This window comes from Falco punctatus, assembly GCF_963210335.1.
Source record: "Falco punctatus genome assembly, chromosome: 1".
NCBI lineage: Eukaryota > Metazoa > Chordata > Aves > Falconiformes > Falconidae > Falco > Falco punctatus.
The window spans coordinates 110,070,547-110,083,920 of NC_137580.1; the positions used below are offsets into that span (position 1 = coordinate 110,070,547).

Here is a 13,374-nt window from a genome sequence, read left to right on the forward strand (position 1 = left end):
CCGACGGGCAAAGCCGGCGGAGGTTCCCCTTGCGCGGGAGCAGCTGCGAAGCGCTCCACGGACGCGGGGACCCTGCACCTCGGCGCGTTTCAATCTCTCCCCACCAAACGCTGGGCCCGGCAGCGGGCACACTGCGCACCCCGCTGCGCACACTGCGCACCCCGCTACGGGAGGCTCCGCGGCCACCGGGTGACGCGGTCCCTCGGGCCAGGCCGCCCCGCGGCGCTCCGCACCTGCGGAGAGTGGCGGCCCCGACGGGGCGGGAGGGCGGCGGGAATGAAACAGGCAGGAGCCGGCAGGGCTTCTCCGAGTAGGTTTTTTTATTGAAAGATGTGAGAATTCATCAAAACTGAACAGACAGATACCCGAGTAACCAGCACGTTGCAAATCATGTATCTTTTTATTTTAAAACAAATATAGAGCACAGTCCTGTGATATTTAAATTTATTATACTTTTTTTGTTGCTGTTCTGGAGTGAAAAATAAAAACCTGAGGTTTATTCCTGCATTTTCTATACCCCGCACTGTAGCAATATTTTAGTTACGTTTTGGATTCGTTTTTGGTTTGGTTTGTTTTTTTTCCTTGCAAAAGTCCGTTAAAGAACTGAACCCTTAGTTTCAATGACTCCAAAAATTGTTTTACCGGTGGCACATGATTGTCCTAGAGAACAGGCGGGATAAACAATATTTTAAAACACAGTTAAAGAAACCGGCATCTCCTTCAATCACAAAGAGCTAAATAGTTTTCATTTACAATATATATGTTCATGTAAAATGAAAAAAAAAAAAACCAACAAAAACTTAAATGCGATGAGTTAAACTCTAAATATTATGTACACACCAATGTACAACTCTGAATAAATTAATACCAATTTGCATATTCTGGGATCCTTATAGCTTATTTACACAAATTACCATTTATTTCATAAATATCTGCCTGGATACCCACAGGGCTCTCCCCGCCGTACCTGCTCTGCGCGGTGGTGGCTGCCGAGGAGGTTTGTTTGCCATGTTTTGTTTCTTAATTCTTCCCCCACCCCCCCACCCCCTTATTAGCTTTTCCTTCCCCCCTCCCCTTGCACAGATGAGGTTTCAGCCCTGCTCACCTCCCCGGGGCAGGGGCTGGGATCGGGGTCGCCCCATCCATTGGGTGCCTCTGCATGGGCTCGCTGCCCCTCCCCCCCGCCCAGAGCTGCCCAGTGCCCAGAGCAGGGAACGGAGGGGCTGGGGGGCTGTGTCTGTGGCTGTGCTGGGGCGGGGGGAGCTGCTCCCAGTCCCACAGCCGGAGGGACAGGCGAGCCCTGCGCTCCCACCTCTTGCTCCTGGCTCTGGGGCGGTGGGTCCGCTTGGCCGGCGGGTCTCCATCCCTCTGCTCCAGCACCCGGCTTCCCGTCTGCCCCCACCCCTCGCTCCTCAATAAATATTTATACTGTGCTGTACAAAATACCAGTGCTTCTCCGCCCCGCCGGGAGGGCTCGCTGCCTGCCCCGTCGGTCACTTGGGGGACTCCCTGCCAGGTGACAACTCCCGCTGGCTCTCCAGCCCGCTCACCAGTCTCTGGATGTTTTGCAGTTCGTTGAGGGACTCCTTCAGCGAGCCCTTGGGGGAGGCAGCAGGGCGCTGGCTGCCCCCCTTGTGCAGGGGCACCTCGGGGAGGGGGCTGGATTCCCGGCTGCTGCTGGCCTTGGAGCCCTCAGAGCCAGGGTTGAGGCTGGCGGGCAGGCCAGTGGTCAGCAGGTTGGTGCTGGGTGGGATGGTGACCGGGAGCTGGTAAGGGCTGAAGCGCAGGCGGGGACGGCTGCTGCCCAGGAAGGGGTTGCGGGAGAGTGGCCCGGCGGCTGCCGCGCTGGTGGCCGGCATAGCTGAGGCGGCTGCCGCAGCTGCCGCCATGTAGGTGTAGGGGTAGGGGAAGAGTCCGCCAAAGGTGGGCATCGGGATTCCCTGTGGAGAGAGGAAGAGGGGTGAGAGCCGTGCTGATGCTCCACTGCATCCCCCCTCCTGCCTGCCCCCTGTGCTCCCCCAAGAAAGCTGAGGTGAAGACAGGACATCCTGGTGTCACCCTAAAAACACAGCATGGGAATATCCCTGTAGGACAGGCCGAGGGAGGGGGTACAGCTGGGGAGCCCCACCTGCCCTGCACTAACCTGAGCTGGTGCCGCTGGGCATGTACCCCCCCTCCAGGACCTGCCCCAGCACCCCCCTGCACCCTGGGTATCCTTGTCTGTGCAGCATCACAGACCTTTAACCACATTAAAACACATTGTTAAGTAAGATTGATAAATTAGGAGAGTTCAAAGACATCTTTATGTATTTCATTGTAGGGGCTGGGAAAGGCAACACAAGCGCAGGCGTTGCGGGAGCCGTTTCAGGGGTGACAGAGAGACTGGGGGCTGCTGGATGGGCACAGCCAGGTCAAGCAGCGCCATAGCTCCTGACTCTGCCCCTGCCTATGGGGGGACAGTATCAGCTACAAAACCATCACGGTTCCTCCTCACATCAGCCCTGAGGCCGATCTTCAAAACGTCCCCCATGTCCCACCTGTGCGGCACCAGGCAGCACGTCAGGGGTCTGGGGGAGCATCACCCCCCCCATCCCCATGGGCTGCAGGGGACACAGGGCAGGCTGGGGGCACCAGCAGGTCCTTACCTGCACTGGGACCACCCCACCTGTCCCCACACCAGCGTGATGCTGGCCAGGCCTGACCCGCATCCCCGAAGTGCTCTGCTCATTCAGGGGGCGTTGGGGGAGCACACGGAGAAGAATGCCCAGGGGCTGGCCAGTGGGGATGGGGAGGGGGACGTGGGGTGGGCGCAGAAGCTTACCTGAGAGGCCAGCATGTGCTGGGAGAGGTGGAAAGGGAAGGGGGTGGCTGTCCCTGCCGCGCCAGGGGTGGACGAGAGTGCTCCGTTCTCCAGGCTGCCCCCGCCGGTCACCGAGGCCAGCAAGTGTCCCATGCCCATGGCAGAGAAGGCGCCGGGCGCCATGGCGAACTGTCCTGGGTGGATGAAGAGGGGCTGCCCAGCACCCAGCGGGCTGAAGAACTGCTGCCCATGGAGGCCGGAGAGCGCCAGGCTCTGCAGGTGCCCGGCACTCAGGTGCGGGGGACTGTCCGTGTGCACCATCAACGGAGCAAAGGCCTCCTTGCCCAGCCCGCCGCCCTCCACGTCCTTCTTGCCAGGGTCCGGCTCTTTCCTCCGTCCTTCCACCTTGTCTTTCTCCAGGCCCCGTGTGCCAAACAGGCCCTCACCGGGACCCTCCCGGGGAGATGCACCATCCTTGACCTTCTCTGGGCTGCGCCTCTCCTTGCTCCGCTCCTCTAGGCACTGGGGGCTGCCACGGGGTGTTGTGTCCTCCCCGCCAGGGGTGGCTGCTGCCACCGGCCGCTCCTCGGGTGCCTTCTCCACCTCCGCGTCACTGTCAGCTCCCAGCTTCTCCTCTGCAAAGGGATGGAGGGGCAGAGGGTCAGGGCAGAAGCACCCAGGGGAGGCGAGGAACGGGTCACTTGCAAAAGCCCTGGTGTCGGGGCGAGATTGCGGCAGCAAAGTCCCGGTCATTATTAATGGGAGAAACTCATTTTGGGGGCAGAAATGGGCCCTCGTGCCACGGTCGCTGCTCTGGGGAAAGGGGATTAACAACAGCAGTCCTGTTGCTCTGCCAAACAGGAAAAACATGTTTGATGGAGGACCAAAATCTATCACAGCATCGCTCTCAGCTGCAAACTCAAAGTGGGCTGCGGAGCAGGGGATGAAGAGCACGCAGGCGGGTGGACAGCACTGGAGGAAATGGTCCTGTATATATTTAATTACATGGAGCTGATCAACAGCGTGCCGTGGATTTATTCCAAATGTGCAGGTTAAGGCAGGTTAAAGAGGCAGTTTTAAGCCAAGAGGTATGGCACAGACCTTCCTAAAAGGGGCTTTAATTGGAAAAAACCCATCGAGCTCTCAGTGGAGGAAGGGGGACGAGGGGCGAGGGGTTGGTGAGGGTGAGGGGAGCGGAACCCCTGCCCGACTGGCTCCCACTAAACGAAAAAAACATTTTGGTGCGGGTTAGGTGAAGCTCTGCAGGCTGGGGTGAATATTCAGGGAAGCCTTTGAAAGAGGAGAGGGGTGTAATAAACCCTCCCACCAGCTCGAGGGGGGTGGGGGTGGGGGGGTGTTGCAGTTTTGATGAAGGTTTGCAGGGAATCAGGCTGGTGGAAAGTTTAAAGAGCAGATTGATAGTGCGGCAAGACAAAATCCAGCATCTAAAAACTGCAACGTGGGAACTGCTAGTTTATTTTCATTTACTAGCTTGAAACCCTGGAGTTACAACATTTTTTCCCCCTTTCAAATGTATTGATTTTTTTCTTCTTTTTTTTTTCTGTTTTTTTTTTTTTTCTCCAGGGGAGTGTGAGCTAGCCATGAAAGGCAGGGCACGCAGCGGTGAGGAACCGGGCAAACATGCGTAGCGCATAGGCTGCCTTGCCATTTCTTCTTGTTTACATGGGTGTATAAACAGGAAAACGTTGCAACCCGTGCACGCCACTCGCCTTTGCTCTGCTCCTGCCCGCTCAACCCCTGGGCTCCTCCATGCCCATCCCCGTCCTTTTTCTCCTGGTGGTTTGCCTCACTGCCCCCAAGAAACCGGCCCCGGGGGAGCAGAAACCCCGGCGTTTGGGGCAATGTGGGACCCACGTCTCCTCCTTTACCTCTGCCGCTGCCCTTGAGGCGCAGGGGGCTGGGGAGGGTGCCCACGGGCGAGTGGAGGGCATCGCGGACTGCCGAGGGCTCGCAGGAGGAGGCGTCTGACTCACCGCCGTCGCGGTCAGGCTTGCAGGGCTCCTCGTACATCCGCAGGGACGGCAGCGAGAGCTGCTTCCTACGGGGCAAGAGGCAGCGTCGGGCACCGCCGGACCCTCCGTGGGCACCGAGCGCGGGGCCGTGGCGCGGGCACCCCTTACCTCTTCTCCCGCCGGCCATTGCCCGTGTCCCGAAAGCCCTTGGCGAAGGGGTTGTTATCGATTTTCAGCTGGGTGATCTGAGGGGGAAGAGACGGAGAAAGGAGGCGGCATGAAGCCCTGCCCGTGTCCCCCCCCATCCCCCCCGCACCGTCGGGGAGCCCGGGGTATGCTGCACAGGCTGCGAAACGCGCCGTGGCCCCGCTTTAACACACCGCATGCTTTATTAAAAATGATGCTGAGGTTTGGGCTTTAATTATTAATAGAGTCTTAATGATAGGAAGTTATTTTTCACGGCCCCCCGGAGGGAAGATGGCGACTGAGCCGCGCGGCGCTGGTTAAAAGCTATTCTTATCCCTCCCCGCCACGGGCTTCTGGGGCCAGTGACATTAGGGCGCTCAATAATTCATGGCTCCCAGATAGGGCCCCGGGGGGGCTCTGCAAAAAGGCCCGGCCCTGCGCCCCCCCCTGCCTGGCTGGCCCGCAACATCCCCATCCCCATCCCCTCCTGCCGCCCGACGGGGCCCACCGGCCGGCGGCTGCCCCGCACAGCTTGCGGCGGCCGGGCAGACAAAGTGCTTTTTAATCGATTGTGACTCTTCGCCATAAACTTTACGAGGGAAACAAGCCCACCAGGACCCTCAGACAGAGCTGTCAATTAGCATCAGCAGCCAGGGGTGGAGGTGGGGGTCAGCTTTTGGGTTAAAACACACACACGCACAACCCTTGGAGGGGGCCGGCAGAGGCTCTCCACTCCCCACCGAGCTCTCCTGGCTCTGCTGCTCGCAGGGCAACACTTGCTAAATCATGAAAGCAACTAAAATTAACTTCTCTGGCTACTTTTTTGGCTCACCCTGAGCCCAGGGCAACTTCTCCCCGGGCTGCTCATGCCACTGTGCTGGTCCCTGCGGCACAAACCCCCATGGCCCACAGAAGGGGCAACAAAGTCCAGGGGGAAAATATTAACAGTAATAATAGCAATACTAATAGTAGCATTAGCAATAGCAATGATAATAACAGTGTTAGCACGAAGGGCACTGCCTGCTCTGAGGGCTTGGTGTTTAACCTTTCTCCTGTTGCTGCCTTTTGGCCACGCTCCCCCCACATGTCCTTAGCACACAGAAATACACCCTGAGCAGGGGTAGGGGATGGGACAGGGGTGGGCGCAGGGCTGGGGGCAGGGGGCAGGGCATGGGCAGAAGGGGAGGGCAGGGGCTGCCCGGCCCTACCTTGTCGTTCTGGTAGGCAGTGACGGCAATGAAGTCGGTCTCGGGGAACACGTAGGTGCGGAAGGTGCTGTAGGGCAGCTTGAGGATGTCGTTGGCCCGGACTATGTGGAACCTGGGCTGGTACTTGTGCATGGAGTTCAGGATGGTCTGGGTGGGCGAGAGAGCACAGCCCGCAGCTGCCGTCAGCCTCATGGTCCACATTACGCGCGCTTCTAGCTACCTCCCGACAAAAATCCCTTCTCTCCCGAAATCAACCAGAAAAAAAAAAAACAAAACCAAATTCACCGTGGGGAAGGAATGCCGGCGGATGCCAAGGAGGGAGATTTCTTGTTTTGTTTATGCCATTGCACGATCTGCCCCCACACAAGAAGGGCAGGGGAAGCAGGCACAGAAGCATCTTCGCGGGTGCTAAGCACGGCAATAAAGCGGCAAAAGGGATCTCCCCGTTTTATTACAACCCTGCAAACGCCAGGCGAGTTTTCGACACGTTTCTCGCCGCTTTTCACATTTCCGTCCTTTTTTTTTTTTAAAAAAAAATACCCTACCTCACCACCACAAAAAAATAAAAAGCCTCTCGATCCAAGCCGGTGGCGGCAGAAACCCGTGCCAGCCCCGGCCAGCGCCTGCAACGTGAAAGGAGCATTTCACCATGAGCCATGTTAAATTTATGTCTCGGAGCAACGCTGCAGAAGGAACAGACATTTTTGAATTTTTTTTTTCCCCAACCAGGTGTCTGAAAGCTTCGCCAACACTCCAAGCCATTCTTTACCTTTCCATTTTGGTTTTTTGTTGGGGTTTTTTTGTTTGTTTGTTTGTGGCTTGTTGCTTGGTTGGGTTTTTTAACCCGAATTCACCGCGATTTGGCTGAGGATTTTTGGAAGTGGCTGAACCCCCCCGAGCCGCTCCAACCTCCTGCCCCTCGCTGCCCGCCCCGGCAGCGCTGCCCTGCCCGACGGCGATTAAATAAACCCTGGTCGGGCTGAAATGCAGTGCACCGCCCGGGCTTGGTAGGGAAACGGTGAAAGCTTGAGTAATTATTGTCAAATACCGTCGGCCAAATGGCTAAATAATTATCACTTCATTTCGTTTTAGAAGGCAATAAAAAAAATCCCCCTTTTTTTAACCCCAGTAATAATCACCTGCTGATGAACTGTCGGATCGCTATTCTATTGATATCATCTAGACGGGATTTATCATGAAAACGGTGCAAAAAGTCTCATTCAGGCGTGCAAATCTGCATTCCTTTAAAAAAAAAAATCATCTCTCTCTGACCAGATGGGCACTGGCTAAACCCTCATCTCCCAGATTTAACACAGAGGCCGGATTTTGGACAACGACAGATACAAGAAATCTTTAATTGAAGGAGGCGAACCGTTAAAAACGCTGAATCAAACTACTTTTCCCCCGGTATTAAAAAAAAAAAAAAAGCTATTTTTTTAGACTCCCTCTCTATCGATTTACCTTGCTATCTATAAATAACCTCGCAATGTATTATTTAACAAAGATGCTGTTTCCTGCTTTAAGAGAGAGAGAAAAAAAAATCCACATAAGAAGAGAGGAAAAGTTACCCGGCAGCAGCTGAGCTGCCCTGCACCTCGGTGCCGTGTCCCGCAGCCCGGCGGCTCCCGCTCACCGCCCTGTCGCCACCGCCGCCCACGGACTGGCCCTTTATCGCCCACAGCTTGCCCAGGGCCCGCAGATAGCTGCCTTCCACGCTGTGATTTTTTTTCCCCCCATGCATTTCACGCAGGATCACGCTCCCCTCGCGTTTTGACCCTGCTTTCTGCGGCTCTCTGCCCAACACGCTTCGGTTTCTTTCTTCCTTTTTTTTTTTTTCTTTCTTTCTTTGGGCTGTTAGTTTTTAGGCTTTATTTTTTGTTTTGACATTGTTTTACCTCCTTAAGGTGATGCAGATATGATCAATAGGGAAACAAAAAGAATCTTTCAGAAGCAGACCGTGCTGCCAACGGCTCCCGCCCCGCTCCCGGCCGCGGAAACCCAGCACAGGTGCCACTGTCTCTAGCACCGCTCCCCCGGCATGGCTCGGCACGGCCCGGCCATCAGCGGCAGCCCCGGCTGCACCTGCCCGGCCGCAGCCCTGCCGCCCCGTCGGGGCTGCCCCCGCTGCATCCCCCGGCACGGCTCGGCCCCGCACACCCACCCCGCTCCCCGCGGAGCCCCGGGGCCGGGCGAGGCGGCAGGACAGGCCGCGGAGGCCGGCAGGGTCGGGGGTACGGGCCGAGGGGACCCTGAGGCTGCCCGCAGCCCAGCCTCCCTCTCCCGCGAGGGAGCTGCCCCCCGGGGCCGGGCAGGAGCGGGGTCGGGGGGGCTACGGGACAGCCGGGCCACCGCAGGCCCCGGCAAGGCCCCGCCGTACAGCCTGGCCCCGGGCGCGCTGCTGCCGGCTGGAGAAGCCGTTATAGCCCCGCGGCACCCCCGGTCGCCCCCGGGCAGAGCAGGGCCGGGCAGCCCCGGCCCCGGGCGACCCCCGCGCCTGCCCGAGGGTCCCTGCCCATGGGTTCCCTCTGGGGGCAGGTTGGGGGGGGGGCTCCGCTCTGCCCCGCAGCCGCACTTACAAAGCCGTGCTTGTCCGAGATGTTGTTGGTGAGCTTGAGCTTGTGAAAGGCAACAGGTTTGGCCATCCACTGCTCCCCCGTGGCCGGGCTGTCGGGGTGGATGTACATGCGCTTGGGCATCTCCGGGTCGGCCTTGCCGGCGACCATCCAGCGGGAGTTGTGGAACTTGTACCGGCAATCGTCGGCCGCCACTATATCCATCAGCAAAATGTACTTGGCCTTCTTGTCCAGGCCGCTCACCCGCACCTTGAACGGGGGAAACATCCTCCTGCGGAGAAACCCAGAGCGGTACAGGGCTGCGCCCGCCCGCCCGCCGCCGCCCCCCGACGGCCGCGGCCCCGCACCGCCCGCCGCCCCGAAATCATCATCTTTTCGTTCCGCTTCCCCCAGGGTTTCCAGCCCCTCACGCCCCACTGCTTCCCACCCCGCTCTGCCGCCCCCGCCATGGCAGAAAACTGGGGAAAAGCTCAAAAATCCTATTCCGGGAAATAAGGGGAGAAGACGCCTCCCGGATTCCCCCCCGCCCCATCTCCGTGCCCTCCGACCGGGGCAGGGGGCACGGACAGGGCCGGGGGCGACCCCGGCCGCGGGGAAAGTTTGGCAGCGGCGAGAAGCGGCGTGAATAAATGCAGCGGGGGATTACGGGCGCTCAATTAGCGCGCACAAATTTAATTTGAGATCGCGCTCGGAAAAGTAGTAATTGGGGGGTGAGGGGGAAGCTCGGAGGGGGGTGAAATATCTCCGAAAAAACTCCAGGGATCGAAACTCGCCACCTTAGTCCACCGGGGCGGGTTTGGCGAGCACCGGGGGATGGAACGGAGGGGCAAGGGCGCTGCGCGGCCGCGCAGGTGCGGGGCGGGCTGCGCGGGGCCGGCTCTTACCTCCCGGACTTGGTGATCACCATCTCGGTGCCCAGCTTGTGAAACTGGTCCCAAAGCTCCTTGGCTTCCAGCGTTACTTTGGGGTCGTCTTCGACCTCCTCCTCGGGCTCCAGGCTCTTGAGCGAGCGCAGATGGGCGGCTTGGTGGTGGTGTCCCAGGGCCGAGACGTGCAGCCCGGCCTCGGCCGCCCCGGCCAGCCCCGGGTCCGGCATGGGCTTCGCCAGCGCCGCCGGGGGCAGAGCCAGAGCGGGGAAAAAGGAAGGCTGGGCGGCTGCGAGGAAGGCGGACATGGGGAAGTCGGCCGGCCGGGGTGCGTGGAAGGGGTGGTAAGCCATGGCAGTCCCTGGGAAGGCTGGATCTCTCATCGGTGCATCCACAAATCCAGGAGAAAAAGAGGGATTCCCTTTACAAAAATGTGTGTGGTTTGTTGGGTTGTTTGGGTTTTTTTTTCCCCCTCTCTCCTGCCCAGCGAACTCGCTGGAGTCTCTGGAAGAGGAAGGAAAATCAACAACACACACAAAAAAAGCACATACACATAAAAAAAAAAAAAAAAAGCCGAAAAACAGCGGAACTAGATCTGGGAAAAAAATAAAAAAGAAAGGAAAAAGAAGAAGAAGGAAAAAAAAAAAAAGAGGCAGTTCCCGGCTCCTGGGACTCCCGGTCTGCGGAGGGGAGACAAGTAGGTCCTTATTTTTTGTTGTTGTTGTTGCAGCGAGGGAGAGCAATCGAGGGAGCGAGCCCTCCCGGTAACGTCCTTTCCCGGCACTAAAATAGAAACAAAAGCCGGCGCGGTGCTGCGCGGTGCTGCGCGGGCGCGGCAGGGCAGGGGCGGCCGCGGTGCCCTCACACCCCCGCGGGCCCGGGCTGCGCCCCGGCGGGGCCGGCCCGGCTCCGCGCTCCGCGGACGGCGCTGGGGCGAGGGCTGCTCATGGCCAAGGGAGCCCGAGTGGGAACGGCGAGATCTTGTCCTGATCTCTGTAAAACTGTGACTATCTCACATGTCCTTCCTGCTCTGATCCGCCCGCTAATGAGCCAAGCCCCCTTGATTGCTGATTTTACGCGTTTCAGACCAATTGTGGATCTGCATAGGCGTGGTTTTGACAGCTCCGGCCAAGCTCCGGGGCGCGGGGGGGCGGGTGGGGGGGGGGCGCCGAGGGAGGGAGGAAACGAAGAAGGGAAAAAAAAAAGAGGTGGGGGGGAAGAAGAAGGTGTCGGAAGCATCGGCAGTAAGAAAACATGTCAACAGAATAAAATATTAACCAATGACAGAGAAAAGTGCTCGAAATCCCACCCCCGGCTCCTTTCCGCATACCGGGTCAGCCCTGGCTGCACCGCGGCCGGGGAGCGGCCGCCGCCGGTGCGGGGCCGGCGCGGAGCCGCCTCGGCGGAGCGGGGAGCGGCGCCCGGGGCAGCCCGGGCCGGAGCCTCGGGGGCGGGGGGGCGCGGCAGAGGGGCCCGCCGGGCGTTGCGGGGGCGGCGGGCCGGGGCAGGGGGGAGCGGCCGGGGGAGCTCGGCGGCTGCCGTCTTACGACAGATCCTGGAGAGCGGATCGAGGTGGGGCGCGCCCCGCCCGTCGCTCCGCGCACAACCGCGCACCGCCGCGCACCGCCGCCGGGGCGGCCGCCGGGAGCGCGGCCCGGCGGAGAGCTGCGGGCGGCGGGGAGGCCCCGAGCGGCGACCTCCAGCGCGGGTGAGTCGCTCCCTGCCGTCGCCCCCCGCCCTGCCGGCAGCCGCCCCGGCCGGGGTTTTGGGGGGTGGGGGTGGTGGTGGGCCCTTCCGCAGCCCCGCGCCCACGGCGGAGGCACAGACCGCGCCGTCGGGGCGCGTCGAGTGCGCGGCCGGGGGCCGGTGCGGCTGTGCCCGGCCGGAGGGGCTGTTTACCCGGGCGGGTGTGTGTGTGAGGCAGATAAGGAGGAGGGGGGACACTCGGGGGCTGTTTGCAGAGGGATTAGGGCCGGTCCCGCCGCGCCGGGGCCCGGGGGGGCGGCAGGCGCTGTGGGTGTCCCCGCGGAGAGGTCGGTTTGGAGATCTGCGCTGATTAACTGAGGGCCGCGGTGGCTGAAGAGGGCCCTGGCGCCAGGCGGCTGAGCCCTCACAATAAAGACCCGTCTCTTGTCACTTCATATTTACCCCCAAATCTTCAAAAAGCGCCCTGCCATCCTTCCAAGGCTCCTGCCCCCGCCGCCTCCGCTGCGCCCAGGCGGGACGGGGCGGGGGTTTGAGGGCCGGCCCCCTCCTCTGGCCTCCGGCCTGCCCCCCCCACACCCCCGGCCCTCTCGCTCCGCGGATGCGCAGCGAGGCGCGGCTGCTGCAGCTCGGAGCCCACGGGGCCGCGTGTCGGTGCACCCCGGGCGGGGTGGGACGCGGGGACTCCTGGGTGCCCCCTCCCCACCCCGACATCTCTTTAGCCCCCCCCCCCCCCCCTTCCCCGGTTCATCCCGCCGATAGCGATCCTTGCCCGCGCTGCCGTGCCCCGCCGACCCCAAAGCCAAGCCCTGGGCGCTCCGCAGGTTCATCTCTGCCTGCGCCGCCCGGCCCCGCACCGCGCCTGACGAGGCGGGCACAGCGTGGGCCCCCCCGGGGCTGCCCCGGGCGGCGGGGCCGGGGGGGTCCCGCCGACCATTGAACGGGGAACGGGGAGCGGGGACTGAAATTTAGACCCGATTTGGACTTTGCTTCCTTGCCGCCACGGAAAACTGCTGACGGCAGCTTTAGCAAAAAAAGGGGCTTGCTTGTATTTTTTTTTCTTTCTTTAATTCCCCCTCGCAAAGCAAAGCCGGAGCCTTGCGCTGCCCCCGGGACGGCATCGCCCCACGCCGGGGGCGGCTCTCCCGTAGACCCCTAGCCCGGCGCTCCGAAGGCAGACGCGGGGACCGACCCGTTGGAGCCTGGAGGCAGCCGGGCCCCCACGAGTAAAGGTCGTCTCTCCTCCTGCCCCGGGCCCGGGGTCCCGCGCCGCGCCCCCCGCACCGCTCTAACGTCGCAACCGCCCTCGCCTGCAGAATAAAACCGATCCAGAGCAGCCTCGTCTCCCCGAGCCTCTGTAGCGGCGCCCGCCGATGGGACGGCCGGTGGCGGGGGGCTAACGGGGACCGGGGCACCCGCTGCTCGGGGCAGGTCCGGCCGCGGCCACCGGCTCGACGGGTGCGGGGGACTCATGCCTGTGGTCGCCCGGTGTCGTCCCGTCCTCCCCGTCCATGACCGGGCACCAGGCAGGGAGAGAGGAGCCAGCAGCCCCTGGCACCGAGGCCAGCCCTGCCCCGGGGGTCGGGAACGAGAGGTGTCCCCGCACAGCCCCCTTCCAAGGGAGGGTTTCCCCCAGGGCCCGGCGCTGTGCTGGCGAGCGGTCCCCGGGCTGGGACGGTGGCGGCCGGGCTGGGGGGGCCTGTCCCGTCCAGGCTGCCCCCGCACACCACCCGCTCCTCAGCGCGGCCCCGCTCGCTTTTCCCCTTTCATCTCTGCCCATCTCCACTCATCATCCCTTTTCTATTTTTAGCCGGTAGACTTAGGCCTTGGCGCCAGGCCGTTTAAGACCTGTCAAAGTCCTTCATATTTCCCTCATGTCACATGGACCTTTCGCTCCCTTCCCCGCGCCATGCGAGGGCCGTAATTTGGATCTGTGAGCTGGTGAGCAAATGCAATTTGCTCTTCTCCATCGCTGTGCTGTCTCCGTGACCCCAGCCAGCAGGACGGCTGGTGTCCTGTCCGGGGCACTTACACAAATTGCGGGTGATTGATGAAAAATAACAA

At 61.0% G+C, this 13,374-nt stretch overlaps 1 protein-coding gene across 1 annotated transcript; it reads right to left on the reverse strand.

Moving 5' to 3' along the window:
• Positions 1 to 302: 302 nt before the first annotated feature.
• TBX2 (T-box transcription factor 2) lies at positions 303 to 10,624 on the reverse strand. Its single transcript, XM_080383255.1, has 7 exons — positions 9,625 to 10,624; positions 8,744 to 9,011; positions 6,168 to 6,314; positions 4,942 to 5,018; positions 4,690 to 4,859; positions 2,822 to 3,435; positions 303 to 1,940 (listed from the first exon to the last, which is right to left on the reverse strand). The coding sequence occupies exons 1-7, from the start codon at positions 9,987 to 9,989 to the stop codon at positions 1,494 to 1,496; spliced, it is 2,088 nt and encodes a 695-aa protein (XP_080239381.1). The 5' UTR covers positions 9,990 to 10,624; the 3' UTR covers positions 303 to 1,493.
• Positions 10,625 to 13,374: the final 2,750 nt, after the last annotated feature.